Genomic DNA, 27,527 nt, shown 5'->3' with positions numbered 1-27,527 from the left:
GGTGGAAGAAAATGTGATCTGTGGAACGTGAAACTTTTGGAGTGGATGATGATGATTATCTTTCCTTTGCCTCGGAGGAGATGGTCCTTCCATGTGTGGTAGTGATCAACTTCTACTTCTTCCATTGCTGTGTATTGCATTCAGTGTTCGTAATGTGATCTCCTCTAGTTTGGAGAAACCAAACACAAATGGCGTGACCACTTTGCGATGCACCAGTGCTCAGTCCACAGTGATAACCAGAGCTTCCTTTTGCATGCCACTATAATTTACCACCCCACCCCATTCTGTCCGATTTGCCGGTGGCTGTTCGTACTGTTAATATGAGGCCCAATGTAAGATTGAGCAACAGCACCTCATTTACTGTCAGGACATGATATTGAATCCTGCAACTTCAGGTAACTCAATATGTCAGAATGGTCCAATGCTATTGAGTCAGTTTATTTCTCTGTCCAGTTGCACAGCCTGACTTGCGGGGAACGTCCTGGACTCCTGCATTTCACAGCTCTTCACAAGGACATTTCCTTGTCCGCATTCTACTCTACTTCTGCTGTTATGGACAAAAGACCATTTTCTCGCTCCCAGATTAACCCCTCCCCATCCTTAACGCATTAATTGGAAGATCTCATTTGCCACATCTCCAGAACAAACCTGGCCTCGCCGTACCAGAGGTATTCTTTTTGTTCAAGATTCCAGCATTTGTAGTCTCGTGTATGTCTGTATTTCCCGTGTCCTAGCCAACCCTCCTTCACCATCACTGTAGTTTGATAGTAACTACTTTTATCTCCTTCCAAGTTCTGATGAGTCCTGACTTCTGAGCATATCCAGCATTTTCTGTTTTAATTTCTGCATATTTAACTGTCCAGTTCATTTAGACCATGTGATTATATATCTTTGTAATTCCTCAGTCCATTCTATAAAGACATTTTACAGCTCTCTTTTTGAGAAGTTATCGTCATTTCTTTTTCAATTGAGAAACCAATTTCACGTGCGTTGCTGAGAGGTTATGGAAGTTTACTTAAGGCTTGCTTATACTCATTTCCTTCCATTCTTGATTCAATGTTTAATTCAACCACTGGGGTGGGGGATTGCAACCTTCACGTGGCCCGCCGTTTCGACGTTCGTGCGTATGTGTTGAAATGTGGAAATTGGGTAAGATGAGGGTCTCATGTTGATCCATCTGATCTCCTTCTCTAGGGCCGGTCTTGCCATTGAATTCAATGGTGCAGTGCCTGGGATATCAAACTTAATACTATCTGCAGCTGTAATGTTGATTGGAATGTTAAATTAAATATTTTACTTTATATAATCTGTTTTTGTTGGCAGCCTTTCATAATGTACTTTCCCACAATACGGGCTGACATATATTTACTCTGCACGTAACCATTTGAGTGGTCCAATTCCCCAACATTGACAAAAACCTGTTGTGACGTTACTTTTTTGTACCATAAATGCATAGCTCTTGACATGTGCCTGATGTTCCTTAGATAAAATGACATATTTTGTTAAAGCATAACTGATTTATGCATGGGATATATACATGCCTGCCAGCAGTTTGAACGAGTAGGCTCCAGTCACTCATTAATAATTAACAATGTAATTGTAAATCATCTTATTTCATATTACTGCATTCATATTAAAACAATTCAAGCAATATGTCATGGCAGCACAACAGTCAGACAGCTTGGGTTATTTCTTGGCATCTTTTAACTTTGTTTGCTGGGCCGAAGTTTTGATGTGATACTGTTGTGAATAGGTTGTGGGGGTGATATGTGCCTTGTACATGCTGGCTGTGTGAGTAGAAAATGTTGTTTTTCCGTCCTGTCACTGGACGACATAAGAAACTAAAGGTAGACACAAAAAGCTGGACTAACTCACCAGGTCCGCCAGCATCTCTGGGGAAAAGGAATAGGTGATGTTTCTGGTCGAGACCCTTCTTCAGACCCAAAACGTCACCTATTTCTTTTCTCCAGAGATGCTTTCTGACCCGCTGAGTTACTCCAGCTTTTTGTGTCTATCTTCGGTTTAAACCAGCATCTGCAGTTCTTTCTTAAACATAAGATACTTGATGTCACAGCAATAACTTGTAATTCAGCTTGATTTTAAAATGGGACATTCAATCCATGGTGGTCAGATGTAAGAGTTTGATTTACATTTCCGTCCAGGGAAACTATCCCAGGAGTCCGTGAGGAGACTCTGTCTGGTTTGAATCTTTTTCACATTACAGGTGCACAACCTTTTATCCGAAAGCCTTGGGACCAGACACTTGTCGGATTTCGGACATTTTCGGATTTCCGAATGGAAGATTTTTAGCGTAGATTAGGTAGGTAGCGCGGGCGGCTTGAAAAGTCTGGAGCAGCTGCCTCCTCCCCGGAGACCGGGAGAATCATTGCATAAATGTTAGTCAGTTAGTTTGGAGGGATTTTATGTGGTGGTGGTGGTGGAGTAGGGGTGAAGGGGGAAACTTTAATTCTTAGTCCCCTACCTGGTCGGCGACTCCCAACCTCGCGGAGCTGGATGCTCCGTCCGGCCGCGGGCGGCGCCGGTTGGAGCTCCGACCCCGGCAACTCTACCCCTGGCTGCGCGGCTCCAAATCCAGCGACGCTCCGCGAATGTTGGGAGTCGGCAGCCACAGCGCTCCGGAGCATGCCGCACGGTGACCCGGTAAGGCATTGCCCGCTCCCCGCTGGTGTCCCAGCGCTGCGACGCCGCTGACTCCCAACATTCGCGGAGCTGGGGCGTCCGGCCGCGGGCCGCGCTGGATTTGGAGCGCCTCGCAGCCAGTGGTAGAGTTGCCGGGGTCGGAGCTACAACCGGCGCCGCCCACAGCCCCACCGGCCACAGCGCTGCGGAGCTTACTGCACGGCGACCCGGTAAGGCATTGACCGCTCCCCGCCTCTCCGACCAGGTAGGGGACTAAGAATTAAAGTTTACCCCTTCACCCCCCCTTCACATAAAAGCCCTCCAAACTAACTGACTAACATTTAAGCAATGATTTACAGATGTTTAAGGGTCTCCCGGTCTTCGGGGAGGAGGCAGCCGCTACAGTAGTACAGACCTGGGTTGACCGTGGGTCGTTTCGGGTCAAGTTTGGCGCCAAATGCGAGCTTTGGTGCGCAGACGACATCTGGAAAAAATGGCCGGTTTTCGGAGTTTTCCGGTTTCCGGAACACCGGATAAAAGGTTGTGCACCTGTATTGAGTATTCAAAATTAGATTTTTCATTCTGGGCATAAGGTATTCAAAGTCTATTGCTTTTATACAGTCCAATGTCCTTAGGATTCCATCTGTGCAGAATGGTCAGATGTAGGAAGTACAGGTTGAAGGTAATTGTTGAATTAAAATCTAAAATGGTTATTCAACAACAATAAAACCAACATTTATTTCCAGAGTGCCTTAACATAACATCATATGGGAAGGTTTGCATATAACATTTGAACTACAAGAGGTGTAGAATTTGACTGTGCTTATAATTGGCCTGTGATTCTGCAGGGAATTAACGTCAATATTCTGAAAGCTGATCAGTTTGTCTGAAGAAGGGTCTCGACCCAAAACGCCACCTATTCCTTCTCTCCAGAAATGCTGCCTGTCCCGCTGTTACTCCAGCTTTTTGTACCTATCTTTGGTTTAAACCAGCATCTGCATTTCCTCCCTGCACAGTTTGTCTCCAATGTGTTTTGTTAGTCAGAGAGGAGTTGGACACGGATACCAACACATCCTACCTCCCACTTTGTCGTTAGATTCCCCACTAAGTTCAATGGCTAAAAACTTATGCGCTGAGATGAGGAGCCCGAGGCACTTTGCATCTCATCTCTCATCTTAGCGTCAGGGATGGCTGGCATTCCAACTGTGACTTGATTCAGTTGAATCTGGTCATTAACTGTGAAAAATGATCAATAAGAGCAAGTGATTTACATTCTTTTGAAATATTTGCTATAATATTCACGGTGCTTCCAATTAATTTTTGTTCGAAATCTTAATCGTTTTTGAAACAAATTAGGCTATTTGAACAGTTTTTATATCTCTCGATCAGAGACATTGGAAATCAATTCCAAGGGACTATGATGGTAAATCCAAGGCCTGGTTGTGGTATGATGAGGATCTATTTATTTATTTATTTGATTCTTTATTTTGAACAGAATAAAAGAATAAAAAGCAAGTGTGAAACAGCATACAAAATACAAAACAAGAATATTTATAAAGTGTCATAAACAATATCTATAAATAAATGAAATCGTATGTGTCCGAAAAGGAGCAGGAAGAAGCCAAAGCTTATTAATTCCCACCCCTTATTCAACTGCTTATATTTATCTTATACAAATTTAGCAGCTATATGTACACCAGCAGCTATATGTACACCAAATTATTTACATTATACACCAATCTAATATTTACAAAGCCATACAAAAAAGAGAGAAATAAAGAACAAAGAAAAGAAAAAACCCTCATATACTATACAGTATCTTGGTCATATATATAACCCATCACCCTATAATCACCTTTCCCAATACAAGCAGTATAACAAATATCCCACTCACAATCACCTATCCTCATCCCAGTATCCTTTAAAAAAAGTGTTTTTGTACACCTTTTTAAACTGAGTTATGTTTGTTTTATCTCCTGTTCCAGACCATTCCACAAATTCACCCCACAGATTGCTATGCACATACTTTTAAGAGTTGTTCTGACATTGAGTTTTTTTAAATTATGTTCCCCTCTCAAATTATACCCACCCTGTCTTTCTATAAACAGTTTTTGTATATTTCTTGGAAGTAAATTATTTCTTGCTTTGTACATGATTTGCATAGTCTTAAATTTAACCAGATCGGTGAACTTCAGTGTATGTGTCTTTAAGAATAATAAATTGGTAGGTTCAAGATATCCAACGTTATTAATAATTCTTATTGCTCTTTTTTGTAATGTGCATAACGGCTGTAGGTTGGTTTTGTAGGTATTACCTCATATCTCCACACAGTAACTCAGATATGGCACATGAGTGTATTATAGAGTATGTAATGATTTGTGGTCCAGAATGTGCCTTGATTTTCCCAATATTGCTATAGACTTTGCCAGTTTTGCTTTGACATGGTTTATATGTGGTTTCCAGCAGATTTTGTGGTCTAAAATCACACCAAGAAATGTATTTTCATATACTCTTTCTATAATTATGTTATCTATTTTCAATTGTACTTGAGGGTTTGTTTTATGTTTTCCAAATAGCATAATCTTTGTTTTGCTTAAATTTAGAGACAATTTGTTGACATCAAACCACTGTTTTAATTTATTCATTTCTGATGTGATGACCTCCAAAAGTTGCTTCAAATTGTCACCGGAACAAAAAATATTCGTATCATCGGCAAATATAATCAATTTCAGTATATTTGATACTTTGCATTTGTCGTTAATGTATATTATGAAAAGCTTTGGACCTAACACAGACCCTTGAGGTACTCCACAAGATATGTTCATGTAAGCTGATTTATGTTCACCTATTTCTACAAATTGTTGCCTGTTTCTTAAATAGCTTCTCACCCAATCCAATCCAACCCCTCTGATGCCATACCTATCCAGTTTCATGAGTAAAATGTTGTGAGTAAAAGGATGAGATTACTTCTGGTTAAGAGGTTAACTTGACATTGTGTAGCTGGACAGGTATTGCTGACTGAATTTGGGCAACAGCTCAGATCGCAGTTTCTGGCCCCTTCGGCAACATAACCAAAAGCTTGGTAGAAGAGTAGATCTTAAATGTAGTCTTAAGGATATATTGAAGGACAGTAGATACTGATAAAATAAACTTGGTAGTTTGAATTTGGAATCAAGTAAGAGATTACAATTGGTGGACACATACATAGCAGGGGATTTTTAGGTTAGTGCAAATAGTAAAGATAAGGCAAGATGGTTTTGAAAACAAGGGTGAGAATTATAAAACAAGACATTGTTTCAACAAGAACTAGTGCAGTGCAGGAAGGTCAGACATTATATGAATGTGAAATGGTGTGATTTAAAAGAGGCAGAATTTTTAAATTGACCATACATTTATCCAGAGCACTGCAGAAAGCAATGTTGGTGTTTAAGTTCTACTCAAGCCCCTTGTTCTCTCTCCACATCTAACTCTTTCAGTACCTGTATAACCTTTTATTCCTTTCTCTCCCCTGGGAGTGATTCAATGAATTGATGCTATTCAGCTCAACTGCAAGTTCCAAATTCGAACTAAACTTTGATTAACAAATGTCTTCAAGACCTCCTGGTTTCCCCACAAATAGAGAGTTCTTCCTCTACCTTATGATTACATCATCTAAAGACTGCTATCAAGCTATTCCATAGACATTTCTAGACAATGCAGTATCAGGTTTTTCATTCTTACCTGTTGGGCATAACTGCTCTGATGAGAACTCCTGCTGCAATGCTCTTGTGTGAATGGTTATTGGAAATAAAGTGTGATTTTTGTATTCACGTCAGTAAATACTAGAAAGCAAGGCAGTGAAGCCCTTTTGAGATATCCTGTGAGGTTACCATTGAAAAGATAACTTTGTGTCAAATGCCTGCAGTATTTTTTCTAAGCTCCCTGATCCCAATTTTGTAACACAAACTGAGACTTAATACATGAACCACTGAGTTTGACTTGAGGATCGTTTCCACGTTAGTGCTTCTCAAATATCTTATGCTATCCTTATTTAAATAAATGATGCAAATTGTGATAGTCTCAGTAATGAGTTAAACATTTTGGAAGGTTAACGGGAAAATATATATCCTGACTTCTACGAATCTCAACAATCACATCTGTGCAAGTAGAACCCCCCTCAAATCAGAAACATCTGTCTCTGACAAAATCTCTTCTAAATCTTTAAGGGTTGCAATTCATTTTCTTCTATCCACAAGACTTTTTCTACCTATTCAAAACTACGTAATGGTAAATTTGTATATGTATCCCAAATAGTAAGCGCGATTCCATAAGAAAGTGGAACTAGCCTTGGTAAACAAAGAAGTAATGTTAAATTGAAATGTAAAGCCCGCGCAGCAGCAAGAACAGATGATAGATCCGAGGACTGGGAATTTTTGAGGAACCAGCAGCAAAATATTAAAACTTTCATAATAAAGGAAAACAATTTTATTTTTTAGAGAAACCTTAAATTTCAAGACAGTTAAAGTTTCTATAGTGTGTCTTTGGGGACGACACTGGTTTCGGCAGTGACCACACCAACACTGGCAGTAGGGTGAACTAATGTGATATATTGTATTGACAGTGGTAAGACAGTCCAGTTCTGCATGGGGACACTGTCCCTCGCTGTCAGAGCACATGTGCGATTACGCTGGCGATCATGGGCTTGTCCCTGGTTTGCGAAGGAGGAGGCATGGTGGTCTCAGGCTTCTTCCCGCAGTTCAACATTGCCTCAAGAGGAAATGCGCTCGCTCTTGTGCCTGGGTTTGATAGGTAGGCTGGCACGTTCAATAGGCCGACCAATCTCAGCTAATTGGAACCATCTGAGGATTGACCTCTGCTGGCCTTTCAGCCAGTTAAAGGGATCAGAGCGGCATCCAAGGGAGAGGGCACTGTCATAATAGATAAATAAAAGGATGTAAATAGCTAAGGCAAGTGTGGCACCTCTATCGAATGCCGCAGGGGGAATAGCATCAGAAAGTAAGGAACAGCAGATATGTTAAACCAATTTATTTACCATCATGGAGGGCATTGCAAATATCCCAATGATAACATATCCCAAACTGCATGGAGGAACTTGGAAAAAAAAAACAACCATGAGGACGAGGTATTAGAAGAACACATTGGACCTTGGTGGAGTACATGCCTTAATCAGCATCAATGGTGCAGAAGTGGAAATGGTTGTGAGCTTTAAGTTACTAGGCTTTAATATTTCAAATGATCTATCGTGGATCGACCACATTGATGTCAGCCAAGAAGGCACACAACGCCCTTACCTCCTGAGGAGACTGAGGAAATGTGGCATGTCTCCAAACCTCCACAGATTCATACTGTTGGGTTGCAACAACAGCTCTGCCCAAGACCATGAGAAACTGCAGAGAGTTGCAGATGTAGCCAGGTCTATCACAGAGACCAAACCCCACCATTGACTCAATCTACACTTCAGGCTGCCTCAGAAAATGACTTGTCCTACCCAGGTCATACCTTCTTCTGCTTGCTCCTGTCTTGTAAAAGATCCTGCTGTAATTTTTGACAACGATCTTCACTATCTGCAATATCATCCGCTTTTGTATCATCTGCAAACTTGCTAATCTTGCCATACACATTCTCATCCATGTTCGGTCATTTTGTTTGAGATTTTTTGAAAATGTAATGTAGGTGGTGGGGAACCTATAGTTGTGCATTTGGACTTGCAAAAGGCATTTGATAAAGTACCACAGAAAATGCTGATGCACAAGTCAAAAGCTCATGGTATTGACGGGAGTCACAGTGAAATGCAGCATAGGAACAGGCCCCTCGGCCACTAAGTCCACATTGACGATCGCACACTCATTTTTACTATACTCTTTTTTTTATACTCTCCACATTCCCATTTTCTCTCCATTATATTCTACTCCTCACCGCCATTTCTGAGGCAGTTTACAATGGCCAATTAATCTATGGAAAAAATTTGCGAGAAGCATATGGGTATAAATGTAGAAATGCAGAGGATGCCAGTAGGTTTGGTTAATATAGTGTTAGTGATGAAGTGTTGATTGTTGGAGTTGTGGGAGGCTGTGGTGCCTGGCATAAAATAGCACCGTGCACCCAATTGATGTCCAATACTCTTTTGGCTGATGTTAATTTAATTTTTGTTTCCAGGCAGTCAAATGAGGCTATAATCATTTGTGACGTAGCAAACAATTTTCAGGTTCCGTTTGGTTGTTCAGAGAGGCTTTACTTTCTGCAGGGCTTTTCACCACTACAATGACGTGGATTGGAAACTGATAAACTGGTAATTCAACTAGTGGAGTACCTTTGGGATTATGTCTTGGCCCTTAGTCATATATGGTTTATATTAATGAGGTAGAATATCATAAAGTATCCACGCTTGCTTTGATATGAAAATATAATGAAGGGCATGTTCTGATGGGGATATTTTGACTCTGCACCAGTAAGTGATTGGGAAAACTTGGTAACTGGACTTTAATGTGAGAAAATATGAGGTAATGAACTTTGGCTGAAGGATAGAGACTGTAGATGAGTGAAGTAGAGAGGGACCGAGGTGTTATCATACATGAATTATTAAAAGTTGGCAAATAATTGAGAATGGCATTTGGTCTTGCAAAATAAGTTGCGTTTAAAAATAAGAACATTCTGTACTGTACACAGCTGTATCTGGTTTTGATCAGGCCATATAATATGCACAGTTTTGTTTTCCTTACCTGAGAATGGATACAGTAACAATAGAAGCAGTCAAAAGGTGATTCACCTGGTTAATTCCTTGGAATAAGGCTAAACGGGTTGGCCCTGCATTCTTTGGACTTTAGAAGAATAAAAGGCCACCTTGTTGACATTTGAATGGAGAGATTTTTTTTCTACCTTCTTAACGTGAAGATAGTGGAGAGCAGCCATCTTGCTGAAAACAGAAATCAACTTAAAAAAAATCGGCGGGAAGAAGTAGAGGAGTGTTTTTGCTAGTTCAGTGTTGCTGATTGAGGAGGCAGGACATTAGATTGAAATCAGCTCAGCAAGAGGCAGAGTAGCAAATAAAAGAAGGCAAGGTACAACGGAGCAGTCTGTTGGGAGCGGCAGTGTTGAAGGGAAGTGCTGTGTTGAGGAAAAATACAATTGAGGCTTTGGCTCAAGAGGCTTTGGTGAGAATGGCAGAGAACGGAGTGCTGACCTGTCAAGCCCAGAGCAGAGAAGCAGCAAGCGGGTAGTGTAAATGGGAGTTGGAAACACATAAACATAGAAACATAGGAAAATAGGTGCTGGCGTAGACCATTCGGCCCCTCGAACACATAGTTATTATTGGGCATATTATAGTCAGGGAATAGACACAATTCTCTGTCATGAGAATCGAGAGTCCCGAAGGCTGTGTTGCCTGCCTGGTGCTCGGGTTCAGGACATCTTGTCTGACCTGCAGAGGAATTTGGAATAGGAACGGAAGGATCCAGTCATCGTGGTTCATGTGGGTACCATTGATGTAGGTAGAACATGGAAAGAGGTTCTGCGAATGGAATTCGAGCAGCTGGGGTCTAAATTGAAAAGCAGAACCAAAAAGGTAATATCCTGAGGTATATGCAAATTGGCATACGGTCAAGAAGATTAAACAGTTGAACGCGAGGCTCAAAGATTGGTGTGGGAGAAATGGATTTGAATTTGTGGGACATTGGAAGCATTATTGGGGAAGGAGGGAACTGTTCTGATGGGACAGACTCCAATTGAGCCTGACTATGGCAAACTGCATGGGGAGATGGGGGGTCAACAAATTGGAAATGTGTGGATGAAGTTAAAGGAAGGAGAGTGCAGGAGAGGTTAATGAAATCTGCAAAAGAATAGGACAGAAAGTTGAAACATGGAACATATGTGCAGGAGTAGGCCATTCGGCCCTTTGAGCCAGCACAGCCATTCGCTTTGATCATGGCTGATCATCCACAGTCTCTTCCGTTCCTGCCTTTTCCCCATATCCCCTGACTCCGCTATCTTTAAGACCTCTATCCAACTCTCTCTTGAAAGCATACAGAAAATTGGCCTCCACTGCCTTCTGAGGCAGAGAATTCCACAGATTCACAACCCTCTGTGAAAAAGTTTTTCCTCATCTCCATTCTAAATGGCTTATCCCTTATACTTAAACTGTGGCCCCTGGTTAAGGACTCCCCCAACAACGGGATCATGTTTCCTGCGTCTTACGTGTCCAAACCCTTAATAATCTTATATGTTTCAATAAGATTCCCTCATATCCTTCTAAATTCATAGAAACATAGAAACATAGAAAATAGGTGCAGGAGTAGGCCATTCGGCCCTTCGAGCCTGCACGGCCATTCAATATGATCATGGCTGATCATCCAACTCAGTATCCTGTACCTGCCTTCTTTCCATACCCCCTGATCCCTTTAGCCACAAGGGCACATCTAACTCCCTCTTAAATATAGCCAATGAACTGGCCTCAACTACCTTCTGTGGCAGAGAGTTCCAGAGATTCACCACTCTGTGTGAAAAATGTTTTTCTCATCTCGGTCCTAAAGGATTTCCCCTTTATCCTTAAACTGTGACCCCTTGTCCTGGACTTCCCCAACATCGGGAACAATCGTCCTGCATCTAGCCTGTCCAACCCCTTAAGAATTGTGTAAGTTTCTATAAGATCCCCCCTCAATCTTCTAAATTCTAGCGAGTACAAGCCGAGTCCATCCAGTCTTTCTTCATATGAAAGTCCTGACATCCCAGGAATCAGTGTGGTGAACCTTCTCTGTACTCCCTCTATGGCAATAATGTCCTTCCTCAGATTTGGAGACCAAAACTGTACGCAATACTACAGGTGTGGTCTCACCAAGACCCTGTACAACTGCAGTAGAACCTCCCTGCTCCTATACTCAAATCCTTTTGCTATGAATGCTAACACACCATTCGCTTTCTTCACTGCCTGCTGCACCTGCATGCCTACTTTCAATGACTGCTGTACCATGACACCCAGGTCTTGTTGCATCTCCCCTTTTCCTAATCGGCCACCATTTAGATAAAAGTCTACTTTCCTGTTTTTGCCACCAAAGTGGATAACCTCACATTTATCCACATTATACTGCATCTGCCATGCATTTGCCCACTCACTCAGCCTATCCAAGTCACCTTGCAGCCTCCTAGCATCCTCCTCACAAGTAACACTGCCCCCCAGTTTTGTGTCATCTGCAAATTTGGAGATGTTGCATTCAATTCCCTCATCCAAATCATTAATATATATTGTAAATAGCTGGGGTCCCAGCACTGAGCCTTGCGGTACCCCACTAGTCACTCCCTGCCATTCTGGGGACCCGTTTACTCCTACTCTTTGCTTCCTGTTTGCTAGCCAGTTCTCTATCCACAACAATACTGAACCCCCAATACCGTGTGCTTTAAGTTTGTATACTAATCTCTTATGTGGGACCTTGTCGAAAGCCTTCTGAAAGTCCAGATATAACACATCCACTGGTTCTCCCTTATCCACTCTACTAGTTACATCCTCGAAACATTCGATTCAGACATGATTTATCTTTCGTAAATCCATGCTGACTTTGTCCAATGATTTCACCACTTTCCAAATGTGCAGCTATCCCATCTTTAATAACTGACTCTAGCTGTTTCCCCACAACCGATGTTAGACTAACTGGTCTGTAATTCCCCGTTTCCTCTCTCCCTCCCTTTTTAAAAAGTGGGGTTACATTAGCTACCCTCCAATCCTCAGGAACTACTCCAGAATCTAAAGAGTTTTGAAAAATTATTACTAATGCATCCACTATTTCTGGGGCTACTTCCTTAAGTACTCTGGGATGCAGCCTATCCGGCCCTGGGGATTTATCGGCCTTTAATCCATTCAATTTACCTAACACCACTTCCCGGCTAACCTGGATTTCACTCAGTTCCTCCATCTCATTTGACCCGCGGTCCCCTGCTATTTCCGGCAGATTATTTATATCTTCCTTAGTGAAGACGGAACCAAAGTAGTTGTTCAATTGGTCTGCCATGTCCTTGTTCCCCATTATCAATTCACCTGTTTCTAACTGCAAGGGACCTACATTTGTTTTAACTAATCTCTTTCTCTTCACATATCTATACAATTCCAGAGTATATAAGCCCAGCCGCTCAATTTTATCAACGTATGACAGCCCCGCCGTCCTGGGAATTAACCTCGTGAACCTATGCTGCACCAGCTCAATAGCAAGAATGTCCTTCCTCAAATTTGGAGACCAAAACTGCACACAATACTTCAGGTGTGGTCTCACTAGGGCCCTGTACAACTGCAGAAGGACCTCTTTGCTTCTACACTCCCTCAGAACAGACTCACTGGCCGAAGGCCTAATTCCCCTCCTTTGTCTTATGTCTTATGGTTGTGCTAAAGAGTAATTCTCCTCCTTTGCTCCTATACTCAACTCCTCTTGTTATGAAGGCCAACTTGCCATTCGTTTCCATCACTGCCTGCTGTACCTGCATGCTTACTTTCAGTGACTGCAAGTAATATGATTCTATATTTAAAATAACAGGATTCTATATGATCGTAGCCGATCATCCGAAATCAGTACCCCGGTCCTTTGATTCCGTTAGCCTGAAGAGCTATATCTATCTCTCTCTGGAGAACATCCAGTAAATTGGCTCCCACTGCCTTCTGTGGCAGAGAATTCCACAGATTCACAACCCTCTGGGTGAAAGATGTTTAATGTAGATTAGGAAGGGATAAGAATTGTAAATTAAGAAGGGATAAGAATCTAAGGTCAGGTAAAATTGGGACCTATGTGAGAGGAAGGGTGGTGAATACTGAACTGAAGGTGTTAAATATTTGAATGCATGCAGTATATGGAAGAAAATGGGTGAGCTTATGGCACAGTTACAAATTGATAGGCACAACGTTGTGGGCATTACGCAGACGTGGCTGAAAGAGGATCGGAGCTGGGAGCTGAATGTCCAAGGTTACGTATCCTATAAAAAGACAGACAGGTAGGTAGTGGGGTGGGTTAGCCCTGCTGGTAAGGAATTCATTCCATGGGAAGGAGTGACATAGGATCAGAGGATGTTGAATCCTTGTGGGTAGAACAAAGAAACTGCAAGGGTAGAAAGACCCTGATGGGAGTTATTTACAGGCCTCTGTAGAGTAGCCAGGATGTAGAGTACAAATGACATCAGGAGATACAATGGGCATGAAAGAAAGGCAATGTTACAGTGGTCAATGTTACAGTGGACTTTAGATGGATGAGGAGGGAACTCATTGAAACTTACTGAATAGCGAAAGGCCTGGATAGAGTGGATGCCAAGAGGATGTTTCCACTAGTGATAGAGCTTAGGACCAGAGGGCATAGCCTCTGAATAAAAGAACGTACCTTTAGAAAGTAGATGAGGAGGAATTTCTTTAGAGGGTGTGGAATTTATTGCCACAGATGGCTGAGGAGGTCAAATCATTGGGTATTTTTAAGGCAGAAATTGACAGATTCTTGATTAATAATGTTGTCAAGGGTAATGAGGAAAAGGCGGGAGAATGGGGTTGAGAGGGAAAGATAGATCAGCCATGATTGTATAGTGGATTAGACTCGATGGGCTGAATGGCCTAATTCTGCTCCTATGATTTATGAACTAATGAAATGCGTAACACTTCAGGGGCATGACTGGGTTGCTGCCAAAATGTTTCCACTAATAGTGGAGTCATACAGCAGAAGACAAACTCTTTGGCCCAACTTGCCCATTATGGCCAAGATGCCCCATCTACGCGAGTCCCCACCTGCCAGCTTTAGACCGATATACCTCTCAACCTTTCCTATCCTTGTACCTGTTCAAATGTCATTTAAATGTTGCTATAGTACCTGCCTCAGCTACCTGGTCTGACAGCTGTTCCTTCTGTGTGTTTTTCTCCCTCTCACTTGTAAACCTATGTACTCTGGTTCTTTATTCCACTATTCTGAGTAGAAGTGTGCATTCATCCCATTTATTCCCCTCATGATTTTATACACCTCTACAAGATCACTCATCAGCCTCCTGCACTCCAAGTAACAGTCCTGGCCTGCCAACCCCGAAAGCTCAGGCCCTCAGTCCAGGTAACATCTTCATGAATCTTCTCTGCACTCTTTCCAGCTTAACAACATCCTTCCTGAGGAACCAAACCTGAGAACCATCCTCCTAATGTGGCCTCACCAACATCTTGTGCAACTGCAACATAACAATCCAACTTTTATACTCAATACCCTGACTGATGAAGGCTAATGTACCAACAACTTTCTGAACCACTATCTACCTGTGACGCCACTTTCATGGAGTTATGTATCTGTACTCCTGGACCTCTCTGCTTTAACACACTCCACAGGGCACTGGCATTCACTGTGAAGGTCTGTCACTGGTTTGACTTCCCAAAATGCGCCACATCCTACTTAACTGCGTTGAAATCCATTCACCATTCTTTAGTCAACCTCCAGCTGAACAACGTCCTGCTATCTAATGTTTGATAACCATCTTCACTATCTATGATACCAGCCAGATCGTTGCTATAAACCATACATTCTATAAACTATACATTCTCATCCAGATCGTTGCTATAAACCACAAACAACAATGGGCCCAGCACCGATCCCTAATGCACACCACGAGTCACAGGTCTCCAGTTTGAAAAACAACCTTCCACAATCACATTCTGTTTCCTTCTATCCAGTCAGCTAGCTTTTCCTGGATCCCATGTGACCTTGCCTTCCATAAGCTCAGGTCATAGGAGAAGAATTAGGCTGTTCAACCTATCTGCCATTCAATCATGGCGGATCTATCGTTCCCTCTCAACCTCATTCTCCTACCTTCTCCCCATAGCCGTACTAATCAAGAACCCGTCATTCTCTGCTTTAAAAATACCAAATAACTTGGCCTCCACCGCCGTCTGTTGCAATGAATTCCACAGATTCACCAACCTCTGACTAAAGAAATTCCTCCTCATCTCCTTTCTAAAGGTAGGTGCAGGAGTAGGCCATTCGGCTCTTCGAGCCAGCACCACCATTCAATGTGATCATGGCTGATCCTCCCCAATCAATGCCCCAATCAGTTCCTGCCTTCTCCCCATATCCCCTGACTCTGCTATCACTATGAGCCTTATCTAGCTCTCTCTTGAAAGTATCCAGAGAACCGGCCTCCACTGCCCTCTGAGGCAGAGAATTCCACAGACTCACAACTCTCTGAGAAAAAGTGTTTCCTCTTCTCAGTTCTAACCGTCCTCACGCCGTCCATCGACCCTGGCCCTACCACCTACAGCCACCGCAAGGGGGGGATGCCTGACCCGGGTCGTGCGCCCGCCGGTGCGTTTTGTGCCTTGGTTCTGGGGGGGGGGTCCGGTGGCGGCTCCTAAGGGTCGTCCCATTATACTGCCGAACCCCTCGGCACAGGAGTGGTGCAGTCCGGAGGCGGTCCTTAGCCGGAGGGTATAAAAAGGCAGGGTTTGGGGTGCCATCTTCCCCTGCTTACCCCTTATTCTTAATATGTGGCCCCTAGTTCTGGACTCCCCCAACATCGTGAACATGTTTCCTGCCTCTAGTTGTCCAAACCCTTAATAATCTTATATGTTTCAATAAAATTCCCTCTCATCCTTAAAATTCCAGAGCATACAAGCCCAGCCGCTCCATTCTCTCAGCATATGACAGTCTTGCCATGCCGGGAATTTAACTTGTCAACCTACGATGCACTCCCTCAATAGGAAGAATGTCCTTCCTCAAATTAGGGGACCAAAACTCCAGGTGTGGTCTCACTAGGGCCCTAAATAACTGCAGAAGGACCTCTTTGCTCCTATACTCAACTCCTCTTGTTATAAAGGCCAACATGCCATTTGCTTTCTTCACTGCCTGTTGTATCTGCATGCTTACTTTCATTGACTGATGAACAAGGACCCCCAGATCCCGTTGTACTTCCCCTTTTCCCAACTTGACACCATTTAGATAGTAATCTGTCTTCCTATTTTTGCTACCAAAGTGGATAACCTCACATTTATCCACATTAAACTGCATCTGCCATGCATCTGCTCACTCACCCAACCTGTCCAAGTCACCCTGCATTCTCATAGCATCCTCCTCACAGTTCACACTGCCACCCAGCATTGTGTCATCTGCAAATTTGCTAATGTTACTTTGAATCCCTTCATCTAAATCATTGATGTACATTGTAAATAGCTGCGGTCCCAGCACAGAGCTTTGCGGTACTCCACTAGCCACTGCCTGCCATTCAGAAAGGGACCCGTTAATCCCTACTCTTTGTTTCCTGTGTGCCAACCAATTTTCTATCCACACCAGCACTCTGCCCCCAATACTATGTGCCCTAATTTTGCCCATTAATCTCCTACTTGGGACCTTATCAAATGCTTTCTGAAAGTCAAGGTACACTACATCCACTGGCTCTCCCTCGTCCATTTTTCTAGTTACACCCTCAAAAATTTCCAGAAGATTTGTCAAACATGATTTCCCCTTCGTAAATCCATGCTGACTCAGACCTTCGATCCTGTTACTGCTATCCAAATGTGCTGCTATTTCATCTTTTATAATTAACTCCAGCATCTTCCCCACCACCGATGTCAGGCTAACTGGTCAATAATTCCCTTTTATTCTGAGACTGTGCCCTCTGGTCCTAGACTCTCCCAATAGCAGAAACATCCACTGTTTCAATGAGGTTATCCCCTCATCCTCCTAAATGCCAGTGAATACAGGCCCAGAGCCGTCACATGCACCTCCTACATTAACCCAATCATCCCTGGGATCATTCTCGTAAACCTCCTCTGGGTCCTCTCCAACGCCCACACATCCCTCTTCAGATATCCCCTCTGTACAAAACCATGCTAACTGTCCCTAATTCAGATTCAATTTTAATTGATTCAGATTCAGATTCAGATTCAATTTTAATTGTCATTGTCAGTGTACAGTACAGAGACAACGAAATGCATTTAGCATCTCCCTTGAAGAGCGACATAGCAAACGATTTGAATAAAAAAAAATAAATAATAATAATAATAATAATAAGTGCCAAGGTTCAGGGGGGGGGGGGGGGGGGGGGGGGGGGGGTCATAAAATCACCGAGGTACGTTGTTACATCCACTGGCTCTCCCTCGTCCATTTTTCTAGTTACATCCTCAAAAATTTCCAGAAGATTTGTCAAACATGATTTCCCCTTCGTAAATCCATGCTGACTCAGACCGATCCTGTTACTGCTATCCAAATGTGTTGCTATTTCAGATAATGACAGCATCTTCCCCACCAATGTCAAGCTGTTCCTAATTCCTGCTGGTTCGGCAACGGAGAGACCTGTAGCGCCTCCCGGATGGTAGGAGGGTAAACAGTCCATGGTTGGTGTGAGAGCAGTCCTTAGCGATGCTGAGCGCCCTTCGCAGACAACGCTTGCTTTGGACAGACTCAATGGAGGGGAGCGAGGAACCGGTGATGCGTTGGGCAATTTTCACCACCCTCTGCAATGCCTTCCCTCGGTAGACAGAGCATGCTTGCCATACCAGTCCCTGTCCATCCAATAGGAGAGTTTAGAATGAATAGACTTTAGCCAGATTTTAAACTCCAGTCTCATTGAACTTTTTTCTTAAAAAGGGTTGTGAATCTCAGGAAATCTCTGCCCCAATAAGTTTATGGAGGTTAGATCATTATAAATATTTAAAATGAAGTCTTGGAATTCTTGGAAGATCAAGGAATTGAGAGTTTGGAGATCAGGCAAAGAGGGGGAATTAAGACAATGCAGATGCGGATGCTGGTTTATACCAAAGACAGACCTGGGGTATAAAAGGGCCTGGGGTAGATCGGCCCTGATCATATTAACTGGCGGAGCAGGCTTGAAGGTTCCGATGGCCTGCTCCTATTTCCATGTTCTTGTGTAAGTTAGTAATACTATATACTAACACTAAATACTATAAACTATGAGTTATTTTGCTGCATAATTATCTGCGTTATGATTATCAAAAGCTTGTGATTGTGGGTTATGGTTTGGGTTATAAGCAGATTGAGATATTTAGTTTATTCCTGTTCAGAAATATTGCTATTGTACTCGAGATCTTCCCCTCATAAACACAGCCCAAGAGCTGCCTGTCTTCTGTCCAATCCGTAGTTTGTTACGCAATATGGTCAAAGCTAGTCTGTCCACAGTATATTTGCCAAGTATGGCTGTCATTTTCTGGAGTGATGTTTACTGTAATTTTGTGAAATGTTGATTATATTGCCCATTTCAAGAGAACTAAGCACTTCCAACTGTCTTGTGCAACAGGAATAATGTGTTAAAATATGAATAAGGATTCAAATTGCATATAGACTGACAGGTAAAATTAGAAAAAGTGATTGGGTAAAAGATAATATGGCCTAAAAAGATTTGCTTTGCAATAATAGTGTCATGTAGCTTGAAAACCTGCGTAGAATGTGGAGGGCATGTTCACTTGTGTGCATTCATTGTCATCGTCACAAACATGAGATTTTGTTTCTAACAGCTTAAAATATTGTTCAAATAGCCACTGATTTAAATGGCCAATGATTGCAGAAGTAGCAGCAGATAATCCTTATTAAATATTGAAACAAATATAATGTTTGATTTGTAATCCGAAAATAGGTTAGATTTTTCCAATTAAATAGTATTTCAAGCAAAAAATAGATTGCTAAAGAAACTCAGTGGGTCAGGCAGCATCTGTGGAGGGAAATGGAGGAGATGATATTTTATGTGGGGTCCCTGCTTGTCCAGACTTGAAACGGCATGTGTTCAATTCCCTCTACAGATGTTCCCTGACCCGCTGACATTTACCAACAGTGTGGTTTTTGCTCAAGAATCCTACATCTGAAGCCTCTTCTGCCTCTAAATAGTATTTCTGTTTTTAAATTGGTTATTTCAGAATTTTGTGTTCAAGCTATATTTTGGAAGTGAATTATGACCTGTTTTTTCCTGCACTGGTGTGTAAGTATATGAAAGCAGTTTTGTCTGCAAAATTGACAACATCAGTTACTGCACACGTACCAACAAATGGCACATGTATTTACATTTCCCAAGATGATGGCATTAATGCCTCATGTAAGCCTTTTCTGTGCAATACTCGTTATGTGATTAATCAGACATACTTTCGGATGCTTGTGTTATATGCATTAGAATTTAGTTATCCTTCTATGAATGAAGTAGAACAATCAATCAGAAAAATTGTTAGGAAGAGGGTGTTACTGAATGAAGAAAATTGAAGTAAATGATTTTGATTTGCTTTATGCTTGCTGGTTTCCACTGAGCAGTTAATGAATATTTTAAAATTTTCAGTCTTTTTAATATTCCTCTTTTCTGAAAAAAGATGTACAAGATCCAGTAATTAAAAAAATGCAAATAATTTAGCCATTATCAACAAAGAGAGAATTTATTTAAATAATTTTACTGAAAAGTACTCTGGCAAAAAATTGTGGGGTGTCAATGTTGTAGTCCAAGATTCAAGATTCAAGATTCATGAAATTTATTGCCATGTTAACAAGTTGATAGGAGTGTGTCTTGGTTCGCTCTCAGACAGATACAATACAGTACAATACAACCACCACATACACCACAATAAATAATACAGTGCAAAAGAAAGTGCAAAGTGATTAGTGCAAATTCAAATATCTGATGGCTTGGAGGTAGGTGCTGTCTCTGAAGCGAGATGTTTTACTTTTAATGCTTCCTGATGGAAGGAGATTAAAGAGGTAATGTGCCGGGTGAAAGTGATCTGCTATGATTTTTTTTGGCCTTTCTGGTGAGTCTTGTTGAGTAAAGTGATGTCACTGAGGGAAGTCTGCTGCAACCGATGATCTTAGAAGCTCGGCGCACTATTCTCTCCAGCCGAATCTTATCCTGCTAGGTTGTGTGACCATACCAGACAAGCATAGAGAATGTGAGTATGCTTTCTATGGTAGACCTATAGAAGTGGATCATGGCTGGTCGACCGACCCTGAATTTTTTAAGCTGCCGCAGGAAGTAGAGTTGCTGGTGGCACTTACTGATTATGAGACTGGTGTTGAGCTCCCATGATAGGGATTGACGTATGGTGGTCCCGAGGAACTTAAAGGAGGTGACCCTCTCAACCACCTCTCCATTGATGAAGAACCACCCTTTATCAGAATTGGACAAATGAAAGAACAGCATGTTCTAAGTTACAACCGTCTATGTATATGCAGTGGAAAGCATGGTAGGATATGTAAAGAGAAATCAGACAGAATGTCTCTTGTAGCGAGTAGAGGCAACAATTATTTTGAAATCTGGCAGTGAGAGACTGAAGAGACCAAATCATACAAAACAAAGGTGCAGCCGTATATCTGGAAAATAAATAAAGAGAAAAGGTGCAATTATTAAATGTAGTGCTGAGAACTGCAACATGCTCAATTAGTAGGTGAGGTACAGTACCTTGAGCTGATAGTGGCATGATTGAGCAATGTAGGAAGCCAAATATAAGGAAGGTGGAGGGGGACAGATTAAAATTGACAAGTAACTAGAAGCTCATGGACTGATGGAGGTGTTTTACCAAGTGGACACCCAATTTGTGATTAGTTTCTGGAATCTGGAGGCGATCATATTGTGAGCACTGCATAGAGTACACTAAATTGGAAGACCTGCCAGTGAATTGCGACTTCAACTGGAAGAAATGTTTGGGTCGCTGCTCAGTGGTATGACATGTAAGGAGTGCAGTGGAGAGGTAAAGTGTTGTGTGAAGTGGAACAGAGAGTTGCAACAAATGGTTCATTTGAAATTGTAAATCAAAAGAGAGCAGGGAAAGATGTGGGCTGATGGTGGAATGTTTTTGAATATGACTGAAATTATGGAGGAGAATACATGGAATGTAGAGACTGGTGGGATGGCTGGTGAGGCCAAGAGGAATCCCATCACTGATCTGACTGGAAGGGCAGGCTGTAGGAACAGACGTGCAGGCAATAGAGGAGACGTGATTGCGAGACCTGTCAGCCATGGGAGGTGGAAAGCCATAGTTAAATAAAAACGAAAGACCCTCTGAAAGTAGTGATGTGGAAAAAAGTCATTATCAATGCAATTATGACAGACAAGAAGAATGTGAGAGAATGAAATGGAATTTGCATAGTAAGCAACATGAGAGGTACTGCAGTTCAATTCAATTCAATTCAATTCAACTTTAATGTCATTGCACAAATACAAGTATGGGTACAACGAAATGCAGTTAAGCGTCAGTCCGTAGTATAGTGCAATATAGAAATAAAAGTACAGAATAATCAAACAATGTGGACGGAGAGACTGGAGAAGTCTATCGACGGGACTCTGAGTTCAGCAATGTGATGGTATTATTGTAGAAGCTGTTCCCCATCCCACTAGTACGAGACCTGAGGCTCCTGTACCGCCTCCCTGATGGGAGGGGGCAAAAAGTCCATGGTTAGGGTGGAAGGGGTCTTTAATGATCTTCCCGGCCCGTCTCAGACACCGTTTTTTCGGTGGAGGGCATCCATGGCAGTTGATATAACTCTGGGAGTTGATGGGCTAATAATGAACATTAACCTTTTGTTTGGAATGGATTAGAACTGTCACGTAAGGATGGACCATATCAAGGTGAGTGCAGAATTGAATTAGTAATGAAATTGAAGATAGACACAAAAAGCTGGAGTAACTCAGCGGGACAGGCAGCATCTCTGTAGAGAAGGAACGGGTGATGTTTAGGATTGATACCCTTCTTCAGACATGGTAAAGAAACAGTCATGTTCTGAATAATTGCAGGAAGAAGTACCAATTCAGTCACCATTGCAATGGAGAAAATAGTTTGCAGGGATGGGGATGTCCTGAACTGGACTGAAACCAGGCCTCTTTTGCATTTTCTATAAAAGGACACTCATCCAGCATTGTTCATTTTTGTTTAGCATTTTGAGCCCCTGCCAATGTTACCTCTAAAGTTTGGAAGGACCAACATCATTCCAAGGCAGTGCCATCCCCTGAAAAAACAGCGTTCAAGTTCACAGTGACGTCTGTATCCTGGAGTGCCTCCCAGAGTGCTCTGGGGTTGAAAGGTTAATGGTCTACATAACCTTAATCTACTACAGCTAAATGACAGGAAGATGATCAGGAAGACAGCTGTCATTGTTTATATAAACTGGAGCAAGCAAAGTTGTACATTGTGCATGGTTACAATTGATAATATATTGCTTTTGTTTTCTGGTATGTTTGACTTCAATAAATATACTTACAAGCATAAGATTTTTTAAATTTCTGTTATTAATGTTTCTCAAAAGCAATAATTCCAGTTTTATGAGATAATTTACCATCTCTGCTGAGCTTCTGAGCCACTTTGCAAAATCAGAGGCCTTTGTTGAAAAAGCATAATTAGAAATTGAGACCAAGATATTTAAGTTGAGTTTCATTGTCAATACATGTAGCTATTATACACCTTTGTTTCATTATCATCAGAAGTGTTGCCTTTTTTTTGTAAGCTTTATTACACGGCTCTGTGAGACAGGAGATTATTTTCTGATATTAAACAACACTGAGATCTTGGAGAAAGTACACATGAAAACAGCGTCCCAAATGTGGTCCTCAATTTGCATTGAGATGTGGCAATAATTATAGTACGTCTGTGCAAATGCTTAGATTTTATTTCTAATGTAAATTAAAATATCATTTATTTTACAATATCTTACAGTAAATTATGGATATAGATATTTAATATAGTCTATTCATAAATGTTAATACAGTAAACTCTTATTTTAACGGACCACTTTATAACGATGTTGGTTATAGTGGACTGACCTGCAGACTCACTCCAGCCCTGGCTCGTAAGGTGCACCAGCACGCCCTTCACACACCACACGGTCCCGTTGACGCAACTGTTGTAGCGGCTCAGGTTGTAGCCCCTGGGGACAACGTATTCTTCAGGCCACTGCCACCAACAGTACGCGCTCGGTCACCACGGGTCTCCCTCCCCTCTCACCGATTGCCTCTTCTTTCAGTTGGCCATTGTTTTGTCCACTCGAATTCTCCTCCCCTCCACCGCCACTGCCTCCTCCTTCTCCCATTGCTCTTGTCCACTCAGCCTCTTTCCCCCACCCCCCTCCACTGCTGCCTTCTCCTCCTCCTCCGCCTCCTCCTCCTCCTCCTCCTCCTCCTCCTCCTCCTCCTCCACCTCTTCCTCCTCCTCCACCTCCTCCTCCTCCTCCTCCTCCACCTCCTCCGTCTCCGCCTCCTAATCGGCCACTTACTGCCCCCACCTCCACTGCCACCTCCTTATCCTTCTCCCCTGGAGGTGCCGACAAACTCCACCTTGGAAGTGGGGAGAGGAGAAAGCGACGGCGGATAGGAAGAAGGTGTAGCTGGTGAGAGGTGAGGGAGCCCCGAAGTGACCGAGCGCATCCTGCGAATGGCCGCGGCCTGAAAAAAGCCCTGTCCCCAGGGGCTACAACATGAGCCACAACAACAGCTGTATGATCCGGACTGTGCAGCAGATGGTGAAGAAGGGTTCGCTGGTGCAGATCAGCGGCATCGGCGCCTAGTTTTAAGGTGAAATGACACAAAGTGCTGGAATAACTCTGCAGACAGAATTAGTGTGAATAAGGGTCCCGCTGTCACCTCTCCATGTTCTTCAGAGATGCTGCCTGACCCACTGAGTTACTCCAGCATTTTGTTTCCTTTTGTGTATTAACCTGCATTTGTAGTTCCTTGCGTCAACTACATACAATGATAATACTGTACTTGATTAGAGCGACCAATCGGCAATAACGGACACCATCATCTCCCTATGGTCCGTTATAATGAGAGTTTACTGTGTGGTGTTTCTTTCAGTTACCAAATTTAGTTGCTTTTTACACATCTCACCAGTTCAGTATTTAAAAAAAATTCTCCTGTTGCTATGTAATATGTAATATGCAATGTAATATGATATCAAAGTCCTCACTTTCTGACATTCCCGATTATTTGATTATATCCCAACCTCTTGCCATAAAACTGGACATGATAATCAGTCTGAAGAAGGGTTTCGGCCCGAAAAGTTGCCTATTTCCGTTGCTCCATAGATGCTGCCTCACCCGCCGAGTTTCTCCAGCATTTTTGTCTACCATGATAATACTTCCTTTACTAACTTGATGCATCTGAGCTACTGTTTTTAATGTTAGCTTAACTTAACCTTCTAATTGTCAACTCTTCTGCAGTGTCTGGCTTTCCTCTTTCCATATATTTCATAGAAACATAGAAAATAGGTGCAGGAGTAGGCCATTCGGCCCTTCGAGCCTGCATCGCCATTCAATATGATCATGGCTGATCATCCAACTCAGTATCCCGTACCTGCCTTCTCTCCATACCATAGAAACATAGAAACATAGAAAATAGGTGCAGGAGTAGGCCATTCGGCCCTTCGAGCCTGCATCGCCATTCAATATGATCATGGCTGATCATCCAACTCAGTATCCCGTACCTGCCTTCTCTCCATACCATAGAAACATAGAAACATAGAAAATAGGTACAGGAGTAGGCCATTCGGCCCTTCGAGCCTGCACCGCCATTCAAGTTTCTAGTTTCTACAAAATGTTATCTCCTCCGAAGCCACTGTGAAATTACTTCATGATCTCAGGGACACACAGAAGCAAGCTAAGTTTTACAAGTGTTTATTTTATACTTGGTGCTTCATCACATTAGATATCAATCTGAACAGAGAGACCCAGCGGTATAGGTACATAGTTCCATGAAAACGGGTGGACAGGGTGGTGAAGAAGTTGTTTGTTCATGGCCAAGGCATTGAGTATAGGAGTTGGTATGTCATGTTCTAGTGTACAACTTGTTGGTTATGCCACCTTTGGAATATTGTGAACAGTCTGGTCTCCCTGCTATAGACGGGAAAAAATGTAAAAAAGATTTGTTCGGATGATCCTGGGTGTGGAGGGTTTGAGTTAAAAGGAGAGGATAGGTGTGATGTAATAGATGTTTATAATATCATGAGGGCATAGCCACAGTCTTTTCCCCAGAATAGGGGAATCTAAAACTAGAAAACCTATGAGATGGGAAAGATGTGGCACCTGCAGAGTGAATTTATCATACAACTGGAAGCAGCATTTATGGAAGTATTAGAGGCAAATTTAATGATGACATTTAAGAAACACTTGGGACAGATACATGGATAGAAAGGAATTGAAGGGATATGGGCCAGGTGCTGTTAAGTGAGATGAGCTTGGCTAAGCAACTTGGCATGGACAAGTTGGGCCGAAGACCTGCTTCCGTGCAGTATATCTCTGTGACTAAATTTGCAATGGATCCTCGATGTCTTTCCCTTATTGTATTATCCAGAACTCCACACATGATCAAAGTGTCAAAAATCTTTCATAGTCATATGTACCGGCAACAGAACAATGCAAATTTATATTCTTCACCCTTATGGGCCATTAACACAAAACATACTAATAAATATACAATAATCAATAATAATCAGTAATATTAGGAAAGAGGAGCGACTTGTTTGAGTTGATTCCAACTGTTGCCTTTTGCAGGTTTTTGCAAATTGGATCCCAACCTCTTGCCATAAAATTGGACATGATAATCAGTCTGAAGAAGGGTTTCGGCCCGAAAAGTTGCCTATTTCCTTTGCTCCATAAATGCTGCCTCACCCGCCGAGTTTCTCCAGCATTTTTGTCTACCATGATAATACTTCCTTTACTAACTTGATGCATCTGAGCTACTGTTTTTAATGTTAGCTTAACTTAACCTTCTAATTGTCAACTCTTCTGCGGTGTCTGGCTTTCCTCTTTCCATATATTTCATAGAAACATAGAAAATAGGTGCAGGAGTAGGCCATTCGGCCCTTCGAGCCTGCACCGCCATTCAATATGACCATGGCTGATCAACCAACTCAGTATCCCGTACCTGCCTTCTCTCCATACCATAGAAACATAGAAACATAGAAAATAGGTACAGGAGTAGGCCATTCGGCCCTTCGAGCCTGCACCGCCATTCAATTCAATATGATCATGGCTGATCATACCCCCTGATCCCTTTAGCACAAGGGCCACATCTAACTCCCTCTTAAATGTAGCCAATGAACTGGCGTCAACTACTTTCTCTGGCAGAGAATTCCAGAGATTCACCACTCTCTGTGTGAAAAATGTTTTCCTCATCTCGGTCCTAAAAGATTTCCCCCTTTTCCTTAAACTGTGACCCCTTGTTCTGGACTTCGCCAACATCGGGAACAATCTTCCTGCATCTAGCCTGTCCAACCCATTAAGAATTTTGTAAGTTTCTATAAGATCCCTCCTCAATCTCCTAAATTTCAGGAAGATATACCTTGTCAACTCATGCTAAATAACATTTGTTACAATTTTTTTCCATTAATCACCTGTTTTTCTCGAGCTTGGTATCTTGTCAAAGGTTTTCTGAAAATCAACAGACACTATTTCTGCCACTCACATCTTTTCCTCAAATCTGCTCAATGGGTTAATCTTCTGAAGTCAATGTTATCCATTTCAAATTATTTTCCCCTAATTCAGATGTTGTGTAATTCAACTTTTTATAGGATTCTAACATTTTCCTGTCATGAAATATTAAATTATCTCTATTTCATTGGAAAATGGGAAATGCATTTATCTCTATGTACATCAATACCTTTGAATGTACCATATACCTTGTTCAAAAATGTTTCAGAAATGTACTCTTTGTTTTTGTATCAATACATTAACCTGAGCTTATCTTCCTCAGATGAACTACGACAAGCCATTGTAGCCATGATGAACAGAAAAGATGAGCTGGATGAGCAAAACAGGTACTGTTTGCTGCAATGTAAACGTTGACGAACACATTAAATCAATTCAAAGGAATGTCACAATTAGTGACCTTTTCAAATGAACTCAAATACCAGAGATATTTAGTGTCAAATTTATTTTACTCTTTCTTTAAGTATAGAACATGGAACAGTACAGTCCCTTAGGCCCACCAAATCT

At 42.1% G+C, this 27,527-nt stretch overlaps 1 protein-coding gene across 1 annotated transcript in view; it reads left to right on the top strand.

Annotated features, from left to right (window-relative positions):
• The window catches only part of snx29 (sorting nexin 29), a 695,647-nt gene that overhangs the window by 130,588 nt on the left and 537,532 nt on the right, over positions 1–27,527 (top strand). Inside the window, exon 12 of the mRNA XM_055651849.1 lies at positions 27,286–27,349. Within this exon, the coding sequence (XP_055507824.1) occupies positions 27,286–27,349 (64 nt within the window). The remainder of the gene's footprint in view (positions 1–27,285; positions 27,350–27,527) is intronic.

The sequence above is a fragment of the Leucoraja erinacea genome, chromosome 20 (genome assembly GCF_028641065.1).
Source record: "Leucoraja erinacea ecotype New England chromosome 20, Leri_hhj_1, whole genome shotgun sequence".
NCBI lineage: Eukaryota > Metazoa > Chordata > Chondrichthyes > Rajiformes > Rajidae > Leucoraja > Leucoraja erinaceus.
The sequence above is the reverse complement of the archived record's forward strand: the minus strand, read 5'-3'. Positions and strand labels throughout refer to the sequence as shown.